Consider the following 25,008-nt stretch of genomic DNA (forward strand, 5'->3'; position numbering starts at 1 on the left):
AGAGAGAGAGAAAGAGAGAGAGGGGGGAGAAAGAGAGAGACAGAGGAGAGAGAAAGAGGAGAGAGAGGAAAGAGGAAGAGAGAGAGGGGGAAGAGAGAGGAGAGAGAGAGAGAGAAAGAAACGGAGAGAGAGGAAAGAGAGAGAGAGAGACACAGAGAGAGGGGAGAGAGAAAGAGAGGGGGGATAGAGAGAGAAAGAGAGAGAGCAGAGAGAAAGAGAGAAACAGATAGAGAGAAAGAGGAGGGAGAGGAACAGAAAGAGAGAGGGAAGAGAGAGAAAGAGAGAGATAGAGAGAGAAAGACAGAGGAAGAGAGAGGAGAGAGAGAAAGAGAGAGAGACAGAGAGAGAAAGAGAGATAGGGAAGAGAGAAAGAGAGAGAGAAAGAGAGAGGGGGGAGAGAGAGAAAGAGAGAGAGAGCGAGAGAGAGAGGAGAGAGGGGACGGGGAAGGGGGGTAAAAAGGTAAGGAGGCCTCCCAATCAGCCGCAGGTGGTAGGCCCAGTTTAACGAGACGCTCTTGCCTCCACCCACAGGCTAAAGTAAAGGAAACACTGAGGAAACATACCAAGAGCGTCTCTCATCCCGGGCTGGGGAGCTACACCGGGTGCTTTTTTTTTTATTTGATGGCATTTTTAAACGATGATCACGAGGATGGCAGAGAGTGTCCCGTGTGCTATGAGAGTTTATCGGGGACTGAGAGGACGCTGAGCTGCGGACACGTTTTCTGTCACGACTGCCTCGTTAAAACCCTGGTGAGCGTCAATACCAATGGAAACATAAGAGACACCATAGTTTGTCCAATCTGCAGACATCTCACATTCATCAAGAAACAAAAGGAAGCTGTGGTGTCATTCAATGCGGATAAGGATGTAGAAGCGGCGGGACAGACATTGGAAGTACCCGTGCCCCTCTGCTCCTCTGTGGGACAGCAGCAGCATCTGCGCGCGAGCCCTTCAGGAGACACTTTACCCACGGGACTAAACTGGATCTCTCATGTTGTTAGATGGATTTCTGAACGACTACGGAGGCAGAGACTGGTTTGTCCAACTCATAACGCATCACAGATTTTCATCATCAGCGCAGAGGGTCGTCCTATGGTGGAGGAAGACGCGCTCAGTGCGGTCATGACGGTGGTGCAGCCAAACAGGCGAAGGCGCAGGGTGTGCACTACGGCGCGCTGTTTGCTCTTTTTACTCTCTGTTTTTACTGCTCTTGCTCTGGTAGCTGCTACATTACCCTGGATATTGTTGGCATAGCTACGCCATATTCAGCAAAAACTGCGTCAATGTATAAAACATTTTTATATGGAATAAAACAGGCACTTGGACATGATGTGCAATTAATTTAAAACAACTCTGGAAACGTAGATGCTCCTAATGCTCTTATGTGGATTTGTTTTTCATTTCCCTCATATTTTCATTTAATTGTCTGTCACTGATGGCTTTAAAATTAAGATTCTGTCTATTCTCCAAACTTTTATACTAAACTGTTGTTCTTGCAGCACTCTCAAAATCTTTGGCCATGCAATGTGTTTATTTATTTTAAGTTATCTTGAGACTACAGGTCAGCCTATGTGAATAAAATGATTTGTATGTAAACCCTTAGTATTACTTTGTTATCACGGCCTAAAGGTTTAATTGACAAACATGATTTATTGTAGTCTACTGCCACTTTGTTGTTGGATACCCTGTTTCTAAGCAGAGGACAAAAGCTTTTGTGACAAAAAATGTTCTAGACCGTTGTACTTCTGGGTAGTAAGAGATGTTAATGCTCCTCTTTGGAAGCAGATCTGTAGTTACAGATATTCCAGCTAAATATTAGGACAGTGCTTAACATTCATTATTTGTGACTTTTAACTATCTAAGGGGATATTCTGTAGCAGAGCTGCAGCTGTAAGAAGAGACAAGACTACAGCATTAAATTACACCACTAGTCCATCTTATCTGGCTTCTTAGAACCATGCAGATACCTAGAGTTTCAACACTGCCTTGCTGTCCATTGCATTACATAATGTTCTGACTCAAGAACGAATGGTTTCTTTCATAGAAAAAGCTTTGTCAGTATCTCCCATCGTCTTAGCAAACACTCCTAGTTTCCCCGTGTGGTAAAACCTAAGTCATCTTGCTGGTCCAGTTGTACAAGTTACACACCTGTAGTGACTGTTATGTGGTTTCTCTGAATGAGATGACACCTCTGATCTGTCATTATTGGCTTTTTAGTCTTAGAAATACAGTTAAACATAAACAATAAGACCAAAGGAGAACAGCTTTTTACAAATGTAGACTTTAATATATATTTATTCTTGACATTCTGATCAGATTTGCAGGTATAGGCCTCACAGTACACAAACTGTGTTCCACTTGATATGCTAAGCAGAGGCAAATGAATGGATGGCATGGTGGGCTCGACAAGCAGCAACTTCATAATCAGTACACTAGTGAAAGCAGAAGGAGGCAGCACATCCACACTCATCCACTCCTGTCCGTATTGCTATGAAAACCCAAACAGGACCATTCAAAGAGATCCCCATTCCCACCACACAGTCCTTTGTTATAACATTGTTAACCCTTATACAAACCCTACAAAGACAGTGTTTGACACAAATGTGGAATACAAAACGTTTCTCTAAATGCATGCATTACACATCATTTTTATTTTCTATTTTTCCCGAAATGTAAACAAATTTTTATGAAGTGGAGAAAATATGTCCTAATGTACCATACAGTTGATATTCTTACCCATTACTAAAAGTTAAACAATGCTAAAATGAAATTGTAACTCGTAATACACCAGGGTACTTAATCTCTGCAGCATCATTGCGCTTATTAATTTAACACATGCTTTCTGATAGATGTAAAAGAAGCATTACATGCCAGCAGGCCATACTAAACCTTATTTACCTTTTACATAGGACAGTTTGAGCAAAGTCACATTCAGTCAACACAAAAAGACACCTCCTCAAATGTATGGCTCCAACAGATACAAGACCTCCAGTATACACTATATAAGCCTGTAAAATGTTGCCAATGTTGACATACAGTTATCACCACAGCTATCAATGTAATATGTAAAATCAATGTAAATTAACTTTAGTTACAGAAAAAAATCTATTTGAAATTTCTCCAATTCATTTGAATGCATTTCACTAATCATATGATTAAAAGACTGTGCCTGTGGTGGAGCACGGACATTGTAATTGCACTTTAATAAACATAATTACCGTCTGTTTGAAGTGTCTGCTTCACACATGTAAAGTAATTTGATTATTCTGGTAAAGGTATTTTACTTTTGAATTAACATTTTTCACCTTCTTATTCAAATCATGAATGCCTCAACATGTCAAAATGTTCTGATTATCTATCAAGAACTTTTACACTCAAGAGATAATGTTGGAAATTGCATGACTGAAAAAAAAAGAAATTTCCGATGAAGTGTCTCTGTGATTGCTGCAGCATCTTTGTAACCTGGTTATTTAAGTGAAACGTCACAAATACTGAGTCTGTGCAGGACCAAAAATAATGTGATTATTTTATCAATATATTTTCCACACATGATAAATATCAGCACATATATTATCATATATTCCAGTTAGTCATAGACTCTTCATCTCAGATTTATATACATCAAGTTATGTACATATTTTTGTATTTACACTCGGGGTCAAAGGTCACTCAACCTGAAGCACTTAAAACAAGATAAAGATTTATACAAACCTAAAGGCAGTGGTGTCCTAGATCACCAGTCTGAAACATGGGCGTTTTCTGCAAAGAGAATCTGACACTGCCATTTTGAGCCCCTTGGCACCGAGAGTTTAGGCTTCATGTGCAATGTTTCTGTTGTCTATTTAGAGAGTAACAGTTCAAAGTTCACAATAACATTCTTTTATAATGTGCTGGTAGGTGGTGATTTTAGGTATAAATAATGTGTAGGGTAATGTAAATAAACTTTGCAATTGAAGCAAGGTACACTTAATAGTAAAATGTAACCACCTGGGACCATCTTTGGGTCTTAGTGAGATGTGCACAAAGCTTGTATACCCTGTGAGCAAACACTGACCACTATCCACTGTAACACTCACCCTGTAGGCCTAAACATTTAGTGATCTCAAAGGAAAATCTTTCACATGTGACCATTCAAAAGCACGTTTTGATAAGGCAAACATAAAAACGTACGAAAAGGCAGATCACTCTTGGGCACCGAAATAATGAACTGAAGCAAAGTGGTTAAATTATTCAAATACTGGTCGGTAATCCAGTCTTTCCAATAAAAGGCAACTGTTCCTCCACAATGGCATTTGTGTTTGTTTTGTAGTCATGCATGTGGATAATTAACTATAATATTGGCTCTTTGCTGTCTAGCTGATGTGCAACAGGTTAGGCAGGGCTCAGGTGGGCATAGGTGAGGCCAACTGTTTTCCATCAGACCTTGGTCGCCATAGTAAGCAGTGTGTACAGGATTAGAGGCGCTGAAAGCTGTGGTGCCTTAGTGTCATAGAGTGGTACTCTGGGGCTCCTCCTCATCCCCTTCTGGAGAGTCTGTCACTGCCATGGACCGCCTGCAGGGGGCGCCGCTGAACTCATCGATGAGGCTGTCCAGATTGACATTGATGGAGGGGATTTCATAATTGAAGATATCTAATGGGGAGCATGTGGGGAGGATGAGGAGCAGAATGGTGAGAATGGAGATGGCATGAGGAGGGCAGATGAGAATGGCAATGAAGTGTAAAACGGAAGAAAGCAGAAATAATATTAATATTTTTGGGTTTGGATTTATGATAAGTGGTGTATGATTTCTGACCTGGTTGGAAGAATTAGTAGATTACATGTGCTTCATATTCTACACAGGGTGTTACCAGTGTATTCAAGCCACTACAGTGTGATATGTAAGATTGTTGTGTCTTGTGAGACAGCAGCTTTTCAAAATACAGAAAACACATCAAATTCACTGCACAAGGACACAGAACTCTTTACAACACTGGTCAAGTAAACCAACACAGAGGCAACAAGATGTTTGATGGCACCAAAAGACACCAAGTAAGAACCGAAATACATCTTAGATATTTTTGCATTGAAACGTTTATATAACTGCTGCTTTTGTATTTGCAGCAGCGGGCTCAGGCAGACTAGCTCCTGTGTAGGAATGAGATGAGTGAGGCAGCGTAGTAATAAGGTGCAAAGGTTATTAAAGCAATGAACCTGCCATAGGAAGTGTAGGGGGTTTACCTGGTCCCCCTAGACTAGAGGCAGGGCACGTGAGGGGGATGTTTGCCGCTTAGATACTGGTTAAGGAAAAGCATCTTAAGAACGGACCTTACACTGTACGGACAATGTGAGCACTGCATGGTGCACTCTAGGAAATCCTTGAGCCATGCACTATTTGAATCAAATCTTGAATTTGCAGATATGATCTCAATTGTGAATATGTCCATTGTGGCAGGCTGCAGGAGGCCCAGAGGCAGCCACACGGAGATGCCAGGCAGTGAAATGGAGCGCATGGGGCGGGGGCGGTCTGGCTTACCCTAAAGTCCCCCTCACATTTAGCCCACATAGAATCCCTGGCCTCATACGGCTGCAAGGTACACAATAGTAGCAGGGGGACAAGAAAATAATGCATGTAACAGTGAGATAAGGTAATGTATTGTCAGAGCAGCTAATTATTACAACATTATTTAAAGTGTAATGTTTGGGATCTAGGCTCCACTCCTGCTACTGCACTGAACAGACCAGTCTGTGTGTGAGCGCTGTAAGCTGGTGACCTACCTCTGCCAAGTGAGGGTCTGGGTAACACAGATAAACAGAGAGCACAAGATGAGTCGAATGGCAACTCCAGTACAAGCAGGACAAGCTATGCTTCTCTGATGTTTCCACATTACCCAGAAACATCAATCACAGAACACAAGCAATGGATACATAGGTCCAAACCGCTTTTCTACAAGTGCACAGAAGTTGAGTATTGCACAGGTATCATTTGACATCTGTGTCTAAAAGGCAACTTGAATTCATTGAGATATTCATTTGAGGAGATGTGTTTAAATCTATGGTGAGTCCTACAGAGTCAGTCCTACACCCGCCCACCATCTCCATTGGGCAGAGCCACAGCGAGTCTGAGAGTGGGCCGCTGCAGCCCCCCCTGTGGTGGGGGTGGCGGGGGTGTTGTGGCCATGAGGTGAAGATTACCTGTGGACATGCTCTCTCCAGGCGACAGGCCATCCATCAGGCCCTGCTCCAAAGGCTGTGGCACAGAGGCGGAGCTGGGTCCAATGAGTCCAGGGGGTACTGAGGGGGGCTGGGGGGGTGGCAGGCTGGGTCTCTGCCGGGGTTTAGGAGCAGGGCGGGACTTGGTAAGTGTTCCTGTCAAAGAGGGTGGGGACGACAGAGAATGTGGACCTCCGAGTGGGGTCTGTCCTGGAGAGGAGGGGGGCAGCGGCCCAGGTGGACAGCTCAGTCCGTAGGGAGAGGGGGTACTGGGAGGGGTTGGAGACAAGCTGACTGGTGATGGCTGTCCCGCGGACTGGTCAGGCATTCCACCAGACTGAGTGTATGGGACTTTGGGAGGCACTGGGGCCAGTTTCTTAGAACCTGAGCACAAACAAAAGTTCAGTTACCACAATAACTGCTTAAATTAGATTAAATGACCAAACCAATCGTGACCTTTGCGCAGAGAGTGTGGGCTGTGCTCTGTGGAGTGGGGGCACTGGCTGCTGCTCTGAGGGCTACAGTTAGGAGGAACTGTTGGAGTCGCCACCTGGATGGCTTTGTGTCCAATCACAGGGGAGAGCTCCTTACTCTTCAGTGAACTGAAACAACAAGTTTATGTTAGCATCAAGAATAGCATGTGTGTGTGTAGGTGTGTGTGTGCGTGTGTGTCACACACCATGTATATATATATATATATACATATATATATATATATATATATATATATATATATATATATATATATATATATATATATATATATATATATATATATATATATATATATATATATATATATGTATATACCACCACCATTACCATCAACATCATACACATACCGACAGCATAAAAAATCTAAAAGACTAAACACACTGTCAGTGGAAAAATTTTGCTGATAATTTCAAAAACTTTATTCAGATTATTTACAACAGAATTGATTGTAGCTGATTTATTTTTACACGTTATCTTTTATTTCAGATTAAGAAGTAGGCCATAAAAGTCAATGTCATTCATACTGTCCAATAGATTTGAAGACCAGTAACAGACCAGTTGTCTCAGTTATTATTGTTATGGTAGTAAATTCCAAGCTGGACGACTTTAACCTCTATAACAAGATACTTGCATTTAATTGTGCAAAAAACTGTAATGAATTTGATTTGGTTATCACCAGATATGTGTACAGAGCAAACACTAGCTGTAGACAACCCCACCATATCACTTTTTATGTATCTATGTGCTTTATTTTGCCCACTTACATTTGTAATGTGTCATTCTATCATAAAAGAATGTACTAATATCATGGTATAAGCCATATTCAGTTGCTAGGCAACCAGATGAGCATGCCTGGACAACACGAATGCTACAGATTGTGAGGTGCTGTATGTCAGCTGGAGGGGGAGGGAGGACAAGGAGAGAAAAAAGCAGCAGCATCAGGCTGCTCCACTGTAGGCAGGGGTGTGTAGTATTTACCTAGTCAGTCTGGGGGGTCCTCTCTCTCTGGCACTTGGACAAGCGGCCCATGGAGGGGGTGGGGGAGCAGATGAAGGGAGGCTAGGGGGGTTACCAAAGGCCTGATCGTGGCGGGTGAGAACCAGGGGTGTTTTGATGTACAGAGGTGACGCGCTTGTGTCTGGTGGGGGGACATGTGACATGTCACCCGGAGGACTGTGCTTGGCAAAGTGCAGACAGCTGGGTTTGGGGTTTGAATTGATATCAAGTGAGGAGGAAGAGGAAGAAGATGAGGAGGAGGGGGGCGGGGCTGGGGGGGTAAAGCCAGACCAGCGCAGGGGGGCTGGAGGCGATCCAGGGGGCTGAGACTCTGGACCTGGTGCCACCGGACGGGCACAGGGCGGGGGTTTGGGGTAGAAGTGGTGCGTCATACTGTGGCACGAAGACATGGGGTAAGGAGGGGGGGGGGCGGTCCTCCCCCTGAGGCGGGTGGGCATGAGAGGTGTCCGGCCGATTGGGTAACACGTGCTCTGAGCTGTAGATATTAAAAGAATAGACAGCAGAAAAAACAGCTCCAGTGACTGAACAGGGAGAGCCGTAAACTAGTTATGACCAGGATGTTACTGTTAGTTGGTCCATGGTCAGCTTAGTGTCAATACATACAAGCACAGAGAAATAGCAAAAGAAAGGTGCGGGAGTCCTATTGGGCTCATCTTGTGTCTGCACACTGCATGGAGCTGAGAGGAGCCAGCGCTGGATAGCCCAGCCGTTCAGCTGACAGTATTATCAGGCTGAACTGATGACTAAAAGTCTCCCTAGGCTGCATATGGAAGCCCTATCTGCTCACCCTGTAGGACTTGTTTGCATTGCAGGTCCAGCCATCAGCCCAGAGCAGTGTGAAACAGACGCAAAGCCCTTTCATTGGCTGAAAGAGCAACAGAAGAGGTGGGGGAGCCAGCCAAGCCAGAAGCTACATTATCTTGTGTCTGCCACACAGGCAGAGCCAGCAACTATGAGGTGAGTTGTCATGTGTTTAGCAACAATAATCATACCATAGCAAAATGGCAAAAAAAAAAAAAAAAAAAAAAAAATCAAAGGTAGATTGAAAAGAAGCTGGGAATGCCAATCAACATCAAAGTGATGTTAAAAGGGCGTGCATGCTCGCAAAAAGCTCCATACTGAAGCACACTCCAGGTTGAATGCAGTGTCCATAAGTGGACTAAGACTCCATACAATGAGGCTACAATTAGCCAAAGTGACATAAAGAAAACCAAAAATAGGGTGCAAAGGAAATTACAGAAAAGAAATTAAAGCTGTTTTTGCAAATTAATAAGGTATGATTAAAAAGCACGGGAGGGTTGTCATATAAAGCTGAAGAGGAGATGATGGTGATGGTAATGGTAATTTACAAAAGCCTTAGCAATGGATATCATGTATAACCCATGGTGACTTACCAGGCCCGGTCACTAAGCGGAGGTGTGGCAGAGGGAGACGTTAGAAACTCCCCAGGCTGTTCTGGGATTAGAGAGTCTGCGGAGGAGCCTGCAGCAGGCATTCCCGGGGGAGTAGACGAGGTCTTCCTCGACAATGTGGACGAGCCCTTACGAGAGACCCAAGTGGTATCCATCACCCTAACACCCATACTGCGACAACAAAACAATATTGTGTATTCTTTATGCATTTAACAAAGAGAAAGAGAGGGGGGAGAGGAAGAAGAAATGCATGCTACATTTACCTTTGTATTTTCCTAATGCTGCATTAATAGGAAAAGAGAGGCAAAGGAGCATGACATGAGAAGTGATGAACTTAGTACTTCACAATAACAAACAAGCAAATGCAATTCCAAGGTAAATGGACTATGATTAGTTAGAATAATAACATCTCAAGAATGTGAATATTGGCTCTAACATTTGAGGTTTTTAACTTTGAGAATATCACACTGCTACATTAGCCTAATACAAATATCTCTGTAATGCACAGAACTACAGAGAACAGACCATGTCTAAATGGTAGTTAATGTAAGATTAGGGATATTTGTAAAATCCCTGTGAATGACTCAGGACAGGTGATGAGCTCACCAGACTGTTAGGGAGGAGCAAGTGTAGGAGGACGAAAACCAACGCTGGAGAAAACCAGTCTTACCCTGTTGCTATAGAAACAATGCCAATCAAAGCTGCTCATTTTCTGTGTAATTATGGTGCTGTTGTGAAGAGCAACACAAATAATAAGAATTGGTTGACTGATTATTATAACTAATAATAATTAGTTATTATAATAATAATACTAATTCATTATTATTAATTGCTTAGCTATTAAGTGCTAGAGAAAAATACTAAAAGGTTTAATCCTTAATAAATGGCTTTAAAATATGAGTATGTTGCACAAACCAGGATAACTTCTCCTAAAATGACCCAATTCTAACAGAAAAAATGACCACAATTCTAACAGATTTTTTACTCTTCTCAAATACAAATGTAAAATCTGTGTGCGTGGGTGTGATGAGAGAAAATACAGGATCACAGACTCTGCATTAAGTGGGAAGGAAATTTTTTGCACTTGGCACCGTACCCATCCTTCTTGTAAAATTCGAGCATCATGTTGTCCGTAGCAACACTCAGTGGGCGACGGCTTTGGTCGTGCGGCTGCTTGCGTTCTGATTGGTCCATGTCTGGCGAGGGCATGGAGCTGTAGTTGGAGTTGTGGTTGGTGTGGACTGGGCTCCCGTAACAGCCAGTCAGGTTAAACTCAATTTCTGAGACAGAGCAGAAGCAGTATCAGTAAATATCAGTCCCATGTATAAATACACAAAACAATGAATCTCTTCAGCAGTGACCATGCCTTAATGCAGACATGGGCATACTACGGCCCAGTGGCCACACACGGCCCTTTGGGGTTATTAATCTGGCCCGCCGAATGTGACCAATTATATTAAAAAAGTTGGGGGTAAACCTTGTTCATTTTACCTTTTCAACAAGTTGTTGATCTTTTGGCACTTGATAAAACTAATTTAACTTAAATTTAATACATTAATTATTAATTTAATGAATGCATTTGGAAAACAGTTTATACAATGAGCCTTGCATATTCATACCTTTGTTACAGGACAAATGTCTAATGTAACATATATATATATATATATATATATATCTTGGCCCGGCCCAAATTTTAGAACCGATTTTGGCCATGTGTCAAAAAAGTTTGCCCACCTCTGACTTAATGTGTAGAGTTTTATATACCCCAAAACAAGAGACATGGATAATGCATATGACTGCTAAAAAGAGTTCATGGGTAATTGCTTAGATTTAGAAACTCTTCTTCTCTTGGTTTTTTTAACTTTTATATCAACTATAACCTTAATTATTCATTTTGAATAAACATTTTTCAACAATTAGATACATTAAATGGTTAAATGTGGAAAATATTACATAATAAATTTCATCTTTTTGAGGGATCATGAGATACTCATCAGGAGTGATTCTAGGAAATTCCTCGAAAATATCTTAATCCAATTCCAATATTGTTATTGTTATTCCCAAAATGAAGTCTCCATGGCTGAGCTGCTTTCAAGATTTCAAAATACTATGATTACAATATTTGTCAATATTTGCCCATAACCCCTAACCCCTAATCCCTGACCCCTAATCCCTGACCCCTAACCCTTCCCTTACCCTAACCCTGACCTGAACCCTACGTCTAAAGTATACTTGTCTCACCTCCGGGAAAGAACCAATCAGCATGCTGAATAATAGGTTCAATGATGCCAACTATCTGCAGGGACACTGTCGTCATCATCTCTGTCATGTTCCTGGAAACAAACAAGAATGAAGCACGCTTTTGAACGCAGTAAAACAATTCTATATAAATATTAAACACATACGGTTCAGTGTGCGTCCACAGCAAATTGGGGCCAAGGACAATCGCCATGTTACCGGGCGTCATCTTATTTGATTCCTGATATTCACTCAGCTTGGCCAAGAATTTAATTAAATATCTGCAGAAAAATGAAATAATGAAGATGTACCAATCTAGGCCATCGAGTATTTGAATGAGTGGTTAATAATAACTTGAGTTACTGACCTAAAATTGTTCAAATTATCTGTAGGAAGTTTTTCACAAGTTGCCATGAGTGCTTGTAGTCTCTTGTCCATATCTTGAATGCTGAAAAACAAATACATTATATTTATGTGATTCCAGTTACATTTCAGTGTTTCCATTCCAGCTTCACAGCCAGTGGCATGTGTTCACCAAAAACACCGTAATGAGACAACTCACTTGGAAGCCTGTATCCATTCGTCATAAAGTTCTGTGGTCATTAGTGGCTCAGGGAGTTCGCGGAGGTAAGATTTTAACGCCCCTGTGGATTCAGACAAAGCAAAAAATAAATATGTGGAATACAGAACTGGTGAGAGTTTTGAAAAACTGGATTGTGCTATGCTTCTGGGAAAGCTGTTTAGTAACATTGCCAAAACTCAACCCTTGCCATACGGGAAGAGCCACCTCATTTAAAACAAAAAGAAAATAAAACAACAACAAGAAAAAAACTAATTTGAATCTTACATGAATTAATTCAAGATTGAAGTGAATTAACATGCTAAAACAAATCTGGGGAAGTGAGACGAAAAACACACTTTTTAAAGAATGTTACATATACAGTCATTTGCCTTAAATAGCCTCACACTACTTCAGTGTATTTTTCTATCTTCAGTTGTTTGGTAATCAAGAGCAGAGGCTTGTTGTTATGGCGATAAGCTTAGAACAAGTATCTTATGTGGGCGTAGTTCACCTGCTATGGCGTGTGGATCAGAGGAGTACTCCTGCACATCCAGAACCCCACAGTCTAACGACGCCTTTAGCTTCTTCAGCTTTGACGCAGATGGAGCCACTCTGAAGAGACCCTGCACAGATTAGGTGAATATAGTATGTCAGAAGTATTACACAAACACATTTTTAAAGGTGCGCTATGAAACTCAGGTGAAACTTCAGGTGAAACAGTTGAAGGTTAGGGTTAGAGGTCAGTTAAAGTTAAAGGTCAGATATGTGGAGACGCAACCCTCCCTAATCGCAGAATGAATGAATGTTTTTAAGAGCAATACATCTGTAACTAAAAAAAAATAAGATAGATGCGTTTAATGCCATACAGTGACAAGTGGATACTCACACCAGACATGTTACATAGTGTATCTTTAAGAAATCCATTACCCAAAAAATTTACTAAAACCTCCAGCAAGGCCATGGACCTTACTCACAATACAGTGCCTAAATTCTAACCAAAACTCTCTTATGTACCGCACAGTTAACAAATCCAATCAGTTCTTGGTTTTATGTGCAATTTTGCAAAGTCTTTCATAGAAATATAATTTCTAAAAAACAAAATTTGGCTTATACCTCCTCTTGCATGCCACACTCCAGCAGCATAGTGACACAGGCCTCGATAGGAAAGGCGATTTCTCTCCCGCTAATGTTCAGGTGCTCTTCTAAGGACTTGCCAAACGACGGCTTCTCCACCCACGCCTCTGTAAAACACGACACAACCTGGCATCACACACGGGCAGACCAATTCTGGCCTTTTCTCGACTTCTTGGTTAAAATGTATCATTATTACTCTTGGAAAATATTTACAAGCCCCCTTTGAGTGCAAATAAAAAGCAATTACAGCTGAATGTGGCGTCTCTGTGTTTGTTGTGACTCACCTTGCTGCGCTTTAATCTGAGGCAGAATACTGTGAAGAATCTCTAATGATTTCCGATGGTATTCGGCCTGTGTTTCTATCAACTGCAGATAAACAAAGCACTATATCAAAATGGGTTTTCTGATATTACAACAACAATGCACTGACTTTGTTTACTTACCGTCTGGAAGTAATTTGCATAGTCTATTTCTTTGGCCACAAAATTGTACATGTCTGCGGACAACTGATCCTAAAAGAGAAAGTAGGGCAACTATTTACATAAATTATGTTTAAATGTGCACCATGGAACTTTTTGATGGAGGGTCCACCATCTGCTAGTCTCTTAAACAGGTGTAGGTGCACGTGACTGACCCTGCAGATCTCCATTCGGGTGGCGGCCTCCTCCATCTCCTCTCGCAGAGACTCAGACTTGGCTCCAGGCTGAAGTGTGCTTGGGTGACTGGACGACTTTGATGACTGCTGAAATCTGTTGGAAAGTGATGGGCTTTTTTAGACAATGATATCAATTATATAAAATAATAAATCAACTTTTGTCCTAATAATCACTCCAAGACCTTGTCCGTGCAGAGTCCATGTCCAAAACAAGCTTAGCTAAGTGTTTTCTCTGTTTCTGGATGTTGGGAATATCCACCTTCAGGAAAATGCATATAATACAAATTTTTAAAATGAAATTGCATCAATAAATTATTTACATGACTGAAACTTTTAGTACTGATCTTAGGCTGTGCCAGGCTCGACAGACCTGAGTCCTCTGTATTTTCTATGCAAATGGCTGTTGTATGGTCCCTCAAACATTCACAGCAATTTTCCCCATCAACAATCAATACTAGTTTTGATACAGTCACTAGTCGGGGTCTGTCTTGAAGCTCTCACCTCAGCCAGGACGTAGAGAGGCTCCACCACATCCCTCTCTATCTGAAACTCAAACTGGATCAGCTCCTGGGCCAACTTCTCCTCAGTTTCTCCACTGATCTTCAGCATCTTCCTGTTTGTTTAAAGACAAATAAAATAACACATGGTAAAGTGGCAGGACTAAAAAGAACATGTTCTTGAAAATTTTTACCCAATAAACGAAAACACTTACCCTAATAGAGAGTCGTCCCCCAGCACGGCAGCCCCTTCAACCAAACATTGTGCTAAGACTGTAAGTGGTAGTTTTTTCTAATAATGTAAAATAAAAAAAAAGAGAAATAAGTAATTACATTTGCAATCATTGTTAAAACATATTACAATTTTATATGCTATTCTAAAAAACTAAAGCACATGTTTTTACTGACAGAGGATCGGCTGTAGACCGCTAAAAAAAACGAAGATGACCATTGACAATTTGAAACAACTGGATCTCAAGTCTATTAATCTTAATTCTGTTTGATTAATTGCAGAACATTGTTGTCCTGCACAGCTCTATAAAACACATTTGAATTTACTCTTTAATTTCATACACTTTAAATACAGTATATAAACTTCTCTTGGAACAGCTAGAGAATGCCAGTGTTACACAATAAATGAATCGTGAATGATAATGGGATACTCACGGATGGGGACTTGACAGACCTTTTCTCTGGGTCTGCCCCCTGCTGGCCCTGCAGACAGGCTGTGAGCTTCTTATGGGTGCTGTGACTCACTTGTTTGACCAGATCCAAGCGCTTCTCCACCTGCAAGAGCACACATCCTATGATTACCCCCAAGCCTATTATCAACCTTCTTAATAACATCATTCACACCTGGTAAAAGACTCTAGAGAGAAAAGCAAAGGTGATAATTGCTTTCATTTAATCTCATACTCATTGTGTACAGTGTTAGATGGCACTACTGCTTCTCAGCTCACCTGTAAAAGGTCTTCACTCAATACTTCTGTTTTTTCTGCCCTGCAAACAAAAAAACACAAAATATAAATTGTTTGGTAAGACTAGTTTGCACTATTTAAACATACAGTATATTACAAAAAATAATTACACAAGTTAAAATATTTTAAAACATTAAATAAATTGCAAATAATTCTACTACCACACTGTTTGAAACAGCAAGAGTGATGTACACTGCCTTGGATTTATAAAGTATCCATTAAAGATATTCAGAGGAAGCACTTTATATTGCATTATTTATTCACCTCTCACTCGGTGGTGGTAAACTACTATTGTAGCTACAGGTGTTCTCAGGCAGACTGACGGAATCTGTCATCTGACCACCACCAATCACTCACTCACATCACATTCATACTAGACAATGTGAGTGTATTGCTTAAGGACACAACAGACGCACTTGAGTTACTGGTATTCTCAGGGTTCTCCCATCCAGTGCTAACCAGACCCAACCCTGCTTAGCTTCCAAGATCAGCAGAAAGATGATGGGCATTGTCAAATTGGTATGATATGACCACAATGCAATTCATGTACAAATACTTGTTTAAAAGGAAAACACTCTTGTATTGTCCTAATTTCCAAATCACGCTCCTCTCATTTGGTGCTTGAGAGTGGGTCTCTTTGGATTATGTGGGTGGCCTTCTCAAACTGCAATCTGTTATAACTCAATGTAATATTATTGTCGAATCCTTATGCCAAAACACACAACAGCACAGCACAACATGATCTAAAGCAGAGGCCACTTGATCGAATGTGCCCCGTCCCACTAGGGAGCACTCTGTCCCACTACGAGAGGGAAGAGACTGGGGACTGAGCCAAGTACTGGAGGACTAGCAGCAAGGCAGATAAAACTACTCATCTGGAGCGGGCAATGAGGCATCACAGTTTTACTTATGCCATCAGCAGCTTTGACTCACAGTAGTACTTCTTCAGCAAAGTACCTCCAAACTACTATTTCACAAAAGGGAAAAGTAGGCAGTTCCAAGGATCTAGTATATTTGAAATCCTTATAGAAAGAATTACTTGAGCATGCAACATTTTGGCATAGAATTATGACCATCTGCCGATTATTGGTGATTATAATGTTTTAATTATTCTGGAATGCTTAAAAATCCGCATCAGCATTTTTTTACTCTGCCACTTTTTGCCAACTGTTACTTACTTGGACCACAGTTTTGATTGTTACTAAACTTACTAAACCCCAAAAGAGCTTCTGTTTTGGAAATGCTCTGACCCAGTTGTCTAGCCTTATAATTTATTTGTAGCTATGTCATACAAATCCAAAATCTATTCATTTTCAACCAGATAATCATGAGTGTAGAAACAAAATCTACCCAACACGTACTCTATGTACACTTCGCTCATATTGTTACGCCTGACCAATGTAGAGCCTGCTAAATGTGCTTTTTCAGTTCAGCAACATTAACATGAGGTCCAGACCTGCTGACCACACGCACACACACACACAAACGCACACACACTTTACTCTCGCTGCTTCCTTTTCCTGTCTGCACAAACTCTTCCGGCCATTGTGCCCTTGACCCAGTCACTGCCCAATGGAAATAATGGTCATTTTCTATTATTTATCTCAACAAAAGACAAGTTTGCATTTCTATTGAGCACAGGGACAACCTTGTGGTCATTGTTGTCTTCTATACAGACTGTAGCACAACTTTCATGCTTCAGTAGTGCTCTGAGGCCCAACCCTATTACAAATATGTCAAACTGTTTAATTTCCAAATAATTCTCTTATCCGTCTGCACATTTTGGTTAATAGCATCTGTAACCTCTGTGCCCAGAAGTAAGTGATGGGACATGGGAACTGGGTCAAAAGGATGATGGATCTAATTGCAGCCACCCCCTGGAAAACTGCTCAGCGAGTGGACGAGACGTGACTGTGGATATGGCATAAAATGAGCAGTAGGCCGCTAATGCAATTCAGGAAGAAGAATGTGATTACAGATTGCATAAAGAACTAGAAAAATAAAACCATATTCACCGTGTATTCGCTCTAGGCATCGATCCTAGCTTGCAATGGTTAGGATTCAATCATCAAATTCAGTCGCAAATTGAAACGGCATGCTCAAGGACTCAACAATAGCATGACTGGCAAGGGTATTTAACTACGGTCTCTGTCACTTTTTTACTGGCCTCTTGACAAAAATGTGCAGTTATTGTCTAGTTTTGAAGAGCCCTTATCTCCACAAGACAGGAAGACATCCGTTATTATGTACTAAGCATCTCTCATATGGTGGAGGTCCTCATTGCAGCTGTGGCCCTGTCACTGTCAGCTTCAGACTAGACCCACGAGGGACAGTGGAGCCGAGGGACCAGAACAGACAGTGGGACAGGACAGGAGCCCAGCAGTGATATGTGAAACACCGAGCAGAGCGGCAGTCAACCTGTCAGGTTCTGCTCTGCGCAGTCTGTCTCTGTTTGTACAGAAATCTTGGAGAAAATCTAAATACAGTTATTTTCCATTGATTTAAAGAAGACCTATTGTGCTTGTGTCTGTGTTTGCACATTTTAAATCACAATATTCATCTAAAACAACCTAATAAAAGAAACAAGACTTCTGTGTTAGAGGACCGCGGTGTCATGGAGCAGATTTTTTTGATTTTTTACCAAAATGTCAATGCGACACTGTCAAATACTTTGTGTATCATCGATTAAAAAATTAAAATTGGAGACTGAAGTAAGTACAAAGCAGTGAGCGGATGCCGGTGGTGTTGAAAACCATAAATGATCGGCAATATGGCGTCTTAAAAATAAGCGATTAAAGATTGCTCAAATATTCACAAATCACTCCAAATACAACTTCAAAAGGGTAAACGAGAAGGGGAAACAACTATAACATGGTTAAAACTCTGAAAAGTCGATATTGCATTATAGGTCTGCTGTAAGATTCTTGATATCTGACCACAAATGTAATCTCATAGTTTATGCTCACTAGATTATTATAAGAACAATGTCTAAATATTTGATACTATTTGACAATAAGGGTAAAAAAAAAAGTTGATATGAGACAATAAAAGAGCTAGTAGTTATATTATTCAACTAACTATTTCTGTCTTTGTTTTGAACATTCAGAAACCTCAGAATGATTGAATATAAGGGATGCTCAAAATGTTCTGGTCCTCAAGCGACATAAGGATAATGTTCACTGTTCATTTTTCACATCTATTTTAATATGACCACAAGTGACCAATGAATGAGTTTGCCCTCAGCTTCAAAGAGCACATTTTATCTTCATCATCATGTTTGCTCTACAACAGTGGTATTTCCTCTGTTCCGACGACAGCAGTAACAGCTCTATACACAAAGCTAAGAACAAAAACTGTCACTGACATAAACAGTAACGTAATAAGCACCGAATGTGAAATCTAGACGTTATGAGTGTGGGTAAATAGTGAGCAGGAGCGGAGCTGAGTAAACACAGGAGAGCTGGCAGTCGCGTGGGTGGGTGGTTAGCGGAGGGAGCGAGAGAGGGGGGCAGGTTTAGGAGAACAACCATCTGTCACTTTAGAGGCATTCCTTTACCTGGAGCTGCTGATGATGATTACACAGACATTCAATGGAGAAAAATGTATTAACTAAGTGAAAGTGTTACTGATCACTACTGTTCACTATTTGAGAACATAAATGAGTGCACTTAAATTGTATATTTAAACATTTCAGTTTCAGGATAAAACATGGGAAGGAAGCTCATTGTTGCAAATACAGATGAATTTCAACTGTTTGTTGCTGGTGTCCAAATAAGTAGGCTATACACAACATAAAATCTGCTGTACAACTAATAATTATTGGACATTGCGTCTAACCCAAATTCATTTACTGTAAAGAGACTAAGTGTAATTCATCTTTATCACGTACTGTTGGCTGTTCTGTCACAGTTATAGAGACAAGACAATATATCCCCACAACTTTCTTTGACTAGTCTAATGGCTCCTGGCTCTTAACAAGCTGACTAATTACAAATATTAATTTTAGTGGTACAGGGCATTTTTTCTTCATTTATCAAACTGGATGCGTCTGCCAAATGCACAGCAGTCTTGCATAATAAAATGTTCAATCTTGCGATATGTAAATGTGAGATGGCCATGTGCTCACCCTGCAGCGCTCTGCATGGCTTATGACAGCATAAATAATCTATGTGGGCATTATCAAAACGTGAATAAAAGAGCACTTGTAGTCCTGGACATATTGTGCTGGTAATGAGCCAACATGTGTGAGTCTACAGGTTTAGACTCATGTTTAAGTTGTAAGAATAACACAATTGAAGCCATAGTTTTATGCATTGCTGGTCCTGTGTAGTGGAGCAGAAGAGTCTCAGCACTGGCTCCAACCCTGGCATCAGACACAGTCACACACACAAGCGTTAAACATGAATATTTATGCAATAAATGTTTTTTTAAAGCATGGAAAAGCATTAAATTGATTCTTCTGAAACCCTTTTGCATCCAGACAAGATGCAGTGCTGGTAGGATGCAGACTTACTAAAACAGAGAAACCCTCTTACTGTAGTTGTCCAGTAAACTAGGTCACACTTGGGTTAAGTATGCAAGAATAACTGTGAGAGGAAGGCACATGCATGTTTGGAACAAAACACAGAGAAGGAACCAAACTATGTTGTTGAGGTTATGGTTCTATGTGCACATGTTTCCATAAGAGAAAAACACCCTGCAGTTTGGAGCATTTACTTGTGGAATATGTTATGTCTTCTTTCTGAAAAATATTATTTTAGTTTGAATAGTTGTGATATCAGTTACAGAGCTGAATATTGCTTTTCTATAACACTACCTAAGTGTTCCATTGTGGCAATAAACATATGTAACTCCTTAAGACAAGCATGCGACATGACCAGCACAAGTTCTTTGGAAAGACACAGTAAGAGAACAATGAAAACACCTGTCATAAATGCAAAATAGATGAGACTGATGGAATTCTGTGTTGAATGGATTATAACAGTACAACAAACCATTAAAGAAGACATATTGCCCTTGTGTCTCCTCTGTAGTTATAATCTATGACATCCATGGATCATTTTGTTATTTTGACATTTTAAATTGATTTCTAAAACAACTTTAAAGCTAAATCCTTAAGAAAATAAAATAGGAGAACAAGCTAAGTACAGAGAAGTGGGTATATACTGGAGACGGTGAAAATGGGAGTTGATCAACAATATGGAGTCTTGAAAATAAGCAATTAAAGATTGTTCAAATATGCACGAATCACTCCAAATATAACATTGAGAGTTTAGTGAGGGAAAAACAACTATAGCATGGTTAAAAAGTCTAAAAGTCAATTTTGCATAATAGGTCTGCTTTAAACTAAGAGCCATTGTTCATGCTCAGAGTGCACTTATTTTGGTGAATGGAGGGAAGTGAACATGTTGAGGGCGTAAGGCATGTGTTATATATGTAGGATATTTTCAACAACAATACAGTGACAATTCCAACTGTACTAGTACTTCATTATGATACGCTCATGTCAGTAATTGGCCCAAAAAGGATGATTCTATTTGTGAAAGGGATGTCAAAATGATAGATAGATGCAAAAAATTGTAATTTCAATTAAATCTATAGGCTAAACACAAATTTAAAGTGATTTTTATCTGTGTGTTTATATCACATTATATAACGTGACTTCAACATACAGAAAGTTTGATTTCATAAAGCTGACCCCATGGAAATGTGAGAAAATGTGAGTGAAAGTGATTTCACAGTTGTTTGGTCATGGTGTCAATAATCATAAATAATCATAAAATTGTGATGTTTCGTCTCATCTACTACTACTTTGTCTATACTAAACACTGAAAATGTATATTGTGACATCCTTATTTGCTTATAAGACAAAAATGACTAAACTGTAAATCAAAAAATATCATTCTCAGTCATTTATCTTAATCACTGCTGCAGTACTGAACAAATTAATGCATGGTTTCTATAAGGGAGGAGACAGTCTTTTGAGGGAATCAGAGAATGAGCTTGTGTGCGAAATTACATCATCTCCCCTTTCACGGCCAAAATGGGTCTCGACAAAGCCTCTTTATGACCATCCCGGGCTTGTACGGTGGCATCTTTCAGAGGCACTAATGGCATTAATTCAGAGCTATCAACACATTTTGTCCTGGAATTATCTCTGTCCAACAAACATGGCTGACTTATATATACTTCTATAACAAGCACATGAACTCAACTCAGCTGCAATTTACCACCTGTTCTAGGCCAATTAGAAAAGTAAAGGTTGAAAGCCACATTCATATTCAGGGGCTAGCTCGTGTTACCTGTCAGTGAACATATGCTTTCTCAGAACAAACCATGTGGCGCTCTTGTAGTAATAGTGCACTGAATTTAAAATAGGAAGGGTAATTATTTCTACATGAACTACAAATCGGTCCTTATCTATAAATAGAAACTGTGAGATAGTGGTCTGTAAATTAACTTCAAATTTGATGGTACACATATACTGCTATGTAGATGTGTACAGACAAAAACATCCACAGTTGAGATTGTGAAATCTGCATGATTGTTCACAGGCTTTAGGCAAACGGAAAGAGAAACAACATAAAACAATGAAGTCAAAGAAAACACTTGGGATTAGGAATGCTAGCATGTGCTATTCTTTTATAAAAGCTTGGTAGCGCTTGATGCTTAAACTTTTCCTAAAGGCAGGAATTCAACAATCACATTAAATGTGAAATGAAAGTGGTAGGAAGAAAGATGAAATTCTTCTTTGAACGGTACACAGGCTCTCCCTCTGTTATGTGCAGCTTTCTGTTATGATATGCCGGAAACAATCTTGAACCATGCTGTCCTAGACCTAAATAGGACAGTGAGTTGGGAATCGAGAAATGGGTCAAGAATAAGGGAGGGTTATTGGAGCTGCTTCAAACTGGCATGTTTAGACATGACACACACTGTACTGTAACAGGCAGTTAGAACTAGCATCAGATCTCACAGCTAACATCGGACAAATGATTTCCACGTCATGTAACCATGACATACTGTTGTCTCTGCTCCATAACACGTTTCTCTGAGCCATAGCATATGCATGAGTGCACATACTCCAGCATAGTCTTAATGCATAGAGGGGATTGGTCAAGCTTATGGTCACATGACACATTTTACCCACAGCAGAAGCAGAGCAGCGGCAGCAGCAGCAACCTTGGACCGAGAGATGCTGACACAGCATACCTGATCACCAACCCCCACTACTTTATATTTTCAATATCTATCAGAGATAAAATATTACACAAACTCATGTAAACACAAGGCGAAGGCGATGGTCCTAGCTTGTGAGTTAAATACATGACTAAAGTTACTTAAGTCAGTACGTCGGCTGTAGTATTTCCAATATATCTCAATGCAAGATGGTCCTAGGTTCAACTCCCAGTCAGCCCATGCTGTGTGGAGTTTGTATGTTCTCCCTGTGTCAGGGTGGGTTTTCTTATGAGCACTATTTGCCCATTAACCTAAAATGGTTACAATAGGCTAATCCATAAAAAGGGCACTGCTGATCAAAAGCCTAGCTCAAGATCGGGAGAAGGTTACCCAGACACTGCACTGCAGTCACCCAGTGCTTCTAACAGGTTGTTCCAGTAGCACTGGAAGGTGGGTCAAATCAAGCAGAAGTGCCTTAAGATAACAATACAGTTAGTCACATGAACAGGACTTTTCACATCCATAAGTTTTATTGAATGCAAAATGATTATTAGTCTGGTTTCTTTATTACTTTCCTGTATACAAAAAACTGACATTGTTAAGGAGTTACCACAGGTCTCCTTATGTATGTAATGCATAGGCAGATTTCTAATTTGCAGTGGCAACGCCTTTATAAAGTACTTTATCCCTTTTTGTGGTACTGTTAGGAATTGTCAAACTCATGTTCCAAGAAACATTAAGATTGTATATGGGCAGGGTTTAAAGCACTGGCATTAATAATGACTAAGAAACCACCAAAACCACCCATGAGGTGACGTAAGTTAACATACTGTATATAGAGTGAGGCCCGTAATGTCTGACCTCGTACTTCGTAATAATTCAAATCAAACTTCAGAACAGTCGGTGGTACTGCAAGACATGTATCTGCTCTAGTGGTGCACATATTATCTTGATGTAAATATGGTGTTTCTCATTACGGTTTATAAGAGAAAAACAGACTCAGCAGGCTGTTCAGCTGGTCACTGACAGCCTCGTGAAAAGCACTAATGGCTAGTGTCTTAAAGAGTATTGAGCTTTATCAGATCCACAGATATGCAGACCGGCCCATTCTCTCACATTAGGCCTTCCTCTTGCCCACTCCAGCCTCACACCCACATGGCCTTGGTAATGAGTCACTCTACCTTGGTTTAAAAAGAAGAGAGTTACAGTGATAGGACAAACTGAGTCTGCAAGGTGTGTCCACATATAACACAGTCAGTATGTGCCACTTCACCAGCGTGTGTCCAAATGTCAGCTCAGAGGTGGTGACTGAGGGGTGGACGGTTAGGGTCCAAAAGCACTCACTCACTAAGGTGGGCTATGTTCCAGGATTCAGAATGCAATAGACTGGCAAAAAAAATCATTAAGTGTAAGTGTAACCCAACATGTAGCCTAAAGTTTGAAACATGATTTACAACCCAATCTAATGAAAAGCAGCAGATGGGCTTTAAATGCCAATGCGACCTTCAGAAATTCACTCAATCGATAACCCACGCCTTAAGGTGCTTCCCTCCTCCTAACAGCTGACTGTACTGCGTAATAAAAACAGTGCGCCGATCCCCTTTTTTCTCACGTCGCAGCCCACACCGCATCTCTGTGCATCACATCCAATTGGCAGGTTTGATGACAGGGGCTAAATCCAGTCACTAATCAGCCCCATATCTTTACTGCAGCACGGTTTAAGAGACAGTGGGTGTGAATGGTGCATTTATATCAGCGTGATCATGCTATATTTAATGTATGGTCGTGGGCAGGTACTAGAGCAATGCGCCCACACGCTGCTGCTGCGGTAGCCTGTTCCAATGGACATTACGCATAGAGCCACTGACGGCTTTGTATCAGCCTTATCTTTTGTTCCCCACTTCACTTACATGCCAGAGCTAATTGGCTGATAACGTACAATAAAAGACAGGCTCATAATTCACATCTTGGCCAAAGCGCATAAAAGCTCTCTCTAATTGCCTTCAGCGCACCGGTGAGACGCGCGTGCACAGGGTCGGCTTACCTTCCCACCGTTTGGTTGGCGAGCTGTCGCATCCGATTGAATTGCTTCTTCATCTTGAATATTCTTGCGTTAGCACCTACTGTAAGGACAGATATTCTGCATATTTCCTCTCAAAATAACGGTCTGTGCTCCAGAGCAGTGTGACACAAAATCCTGTCTTCCATTTTGCCTCTTTCTTCATCTCGTTCAACGTTTACATTTTTTCTCCTGAATCCTGATCTATCAGCCCTATATTAGCCCCATTGCTGTGCTCTGCGTAGGGATGCTGAGCTGTTTCGCCGCGAGCACAGGCAGCACAGAGCAGCGGCTGCGATAAGGGCGGCTGCGCAGCAAGGGACTCTGGGAAATGTAGGAGCAGCCAAGATATGATTGCTCTGCGTATGGCCTACATTTAATGTAGCCTACTTCTTTATGATTTGTCATTATGACCATTCTTAATATATGCAGATTTGTTATTATTATTTTAATGGTTTACCGATGTTATTATGTAGGTAAAGGCAATATTATAGGTCAGGCTATTTTGCTAACATTGAACAATGAATATCCTACTACCTTGGACAATAATAGCAACAATAAAACAGATTTGTATCTGCTCTGTAAAGCCAT

The 25,008-nt window shown here is 40.7% G+C and overlaps 2 protein-coding genes across 2 annotated transcripts; one reads left to right on the forward strand and one right to left on the reverse strand.

The window, feature by feature from the left end:
• The first annotated feature begins 528 nt into the window (after window positions 1–528).
• On the forward strand, window positions 529–3,216 carry LOC117374344 (RING finger protein 222). The gene has a single exon (XM_055223659.1). It carries the CDS (start codon window positions 622–624, stop codon window positions 1,252–1,254), a length of 633 nt encoding a protein of 210 aa, XP_055079634.1. The 5' UTR covers window positions 529–621; the 3' UTR covers window positions 1,255–3,216.
• arhgap44a (Rho GTPase activating protein 44a) lies at window positions 3,035–24,660 on the reverse strand. The gene is given in 23 exon segments (XM_033970423.2): window positions 3,035–4,632; window positions 6,175–6,576; window positions 6,649–6,794; window positions 7,666–8,111; window positions 8,113–8,179; window positions 9,099–9,287; window positions 9,380–9,397; window positions 10,213–10,396; window positions 11,358–11,449; window positions 11,522–11,635; window positions 11,722–11,802; window positions 11,917–11,998; window positions 12,428–12,539; window positions 13,030–13,157; window positions 13,335–13,416; window positions 13,494–13,562; window positions 13,685–13,799; window positions 13,888–13,964; window positions 14,207–14,318; window positions 14,418–14,494; window positions 14,869–14,988; window positions 15,162–15,201; window positions 24,403–24,660. Coding segments are annotated over 23 exon segments (2,952 nt in total). The 5' UTR covers window positions 24,456–24,660; the 3' UTR covers window positions 3,035–4,486.
• Between the last annotated feature and the right edge of the window lie 348 nt (window positions 24,661–25,008).

Source organism: Periophthalmus magnuspinnatus, chromosome 8 (assembly GCF_009829125.3).
Source record: "Periophthalmus magnuspinnatus isolate fPerMag1 chromosome 8, fPerMag1.2.pri, whole genome shotgun sequence".
Taxonomy (NCBI): Eukaryota; Metazoa; Chordata; class Actinopteri; order Gobiiformes; family Gobiidae; genus Periophthalmus; species Periophthalmus magnuspinnatus.

Bases quoted from the DNA above. Each gene is read 5' to 3' on its own strand.
- LOC117374344 (XM_055223659.1), top strand. From the start codon at position 622: ATGGCATTTTTAAACGATGATCACGAGGATGGCAGAGAGTGTCCCGTG.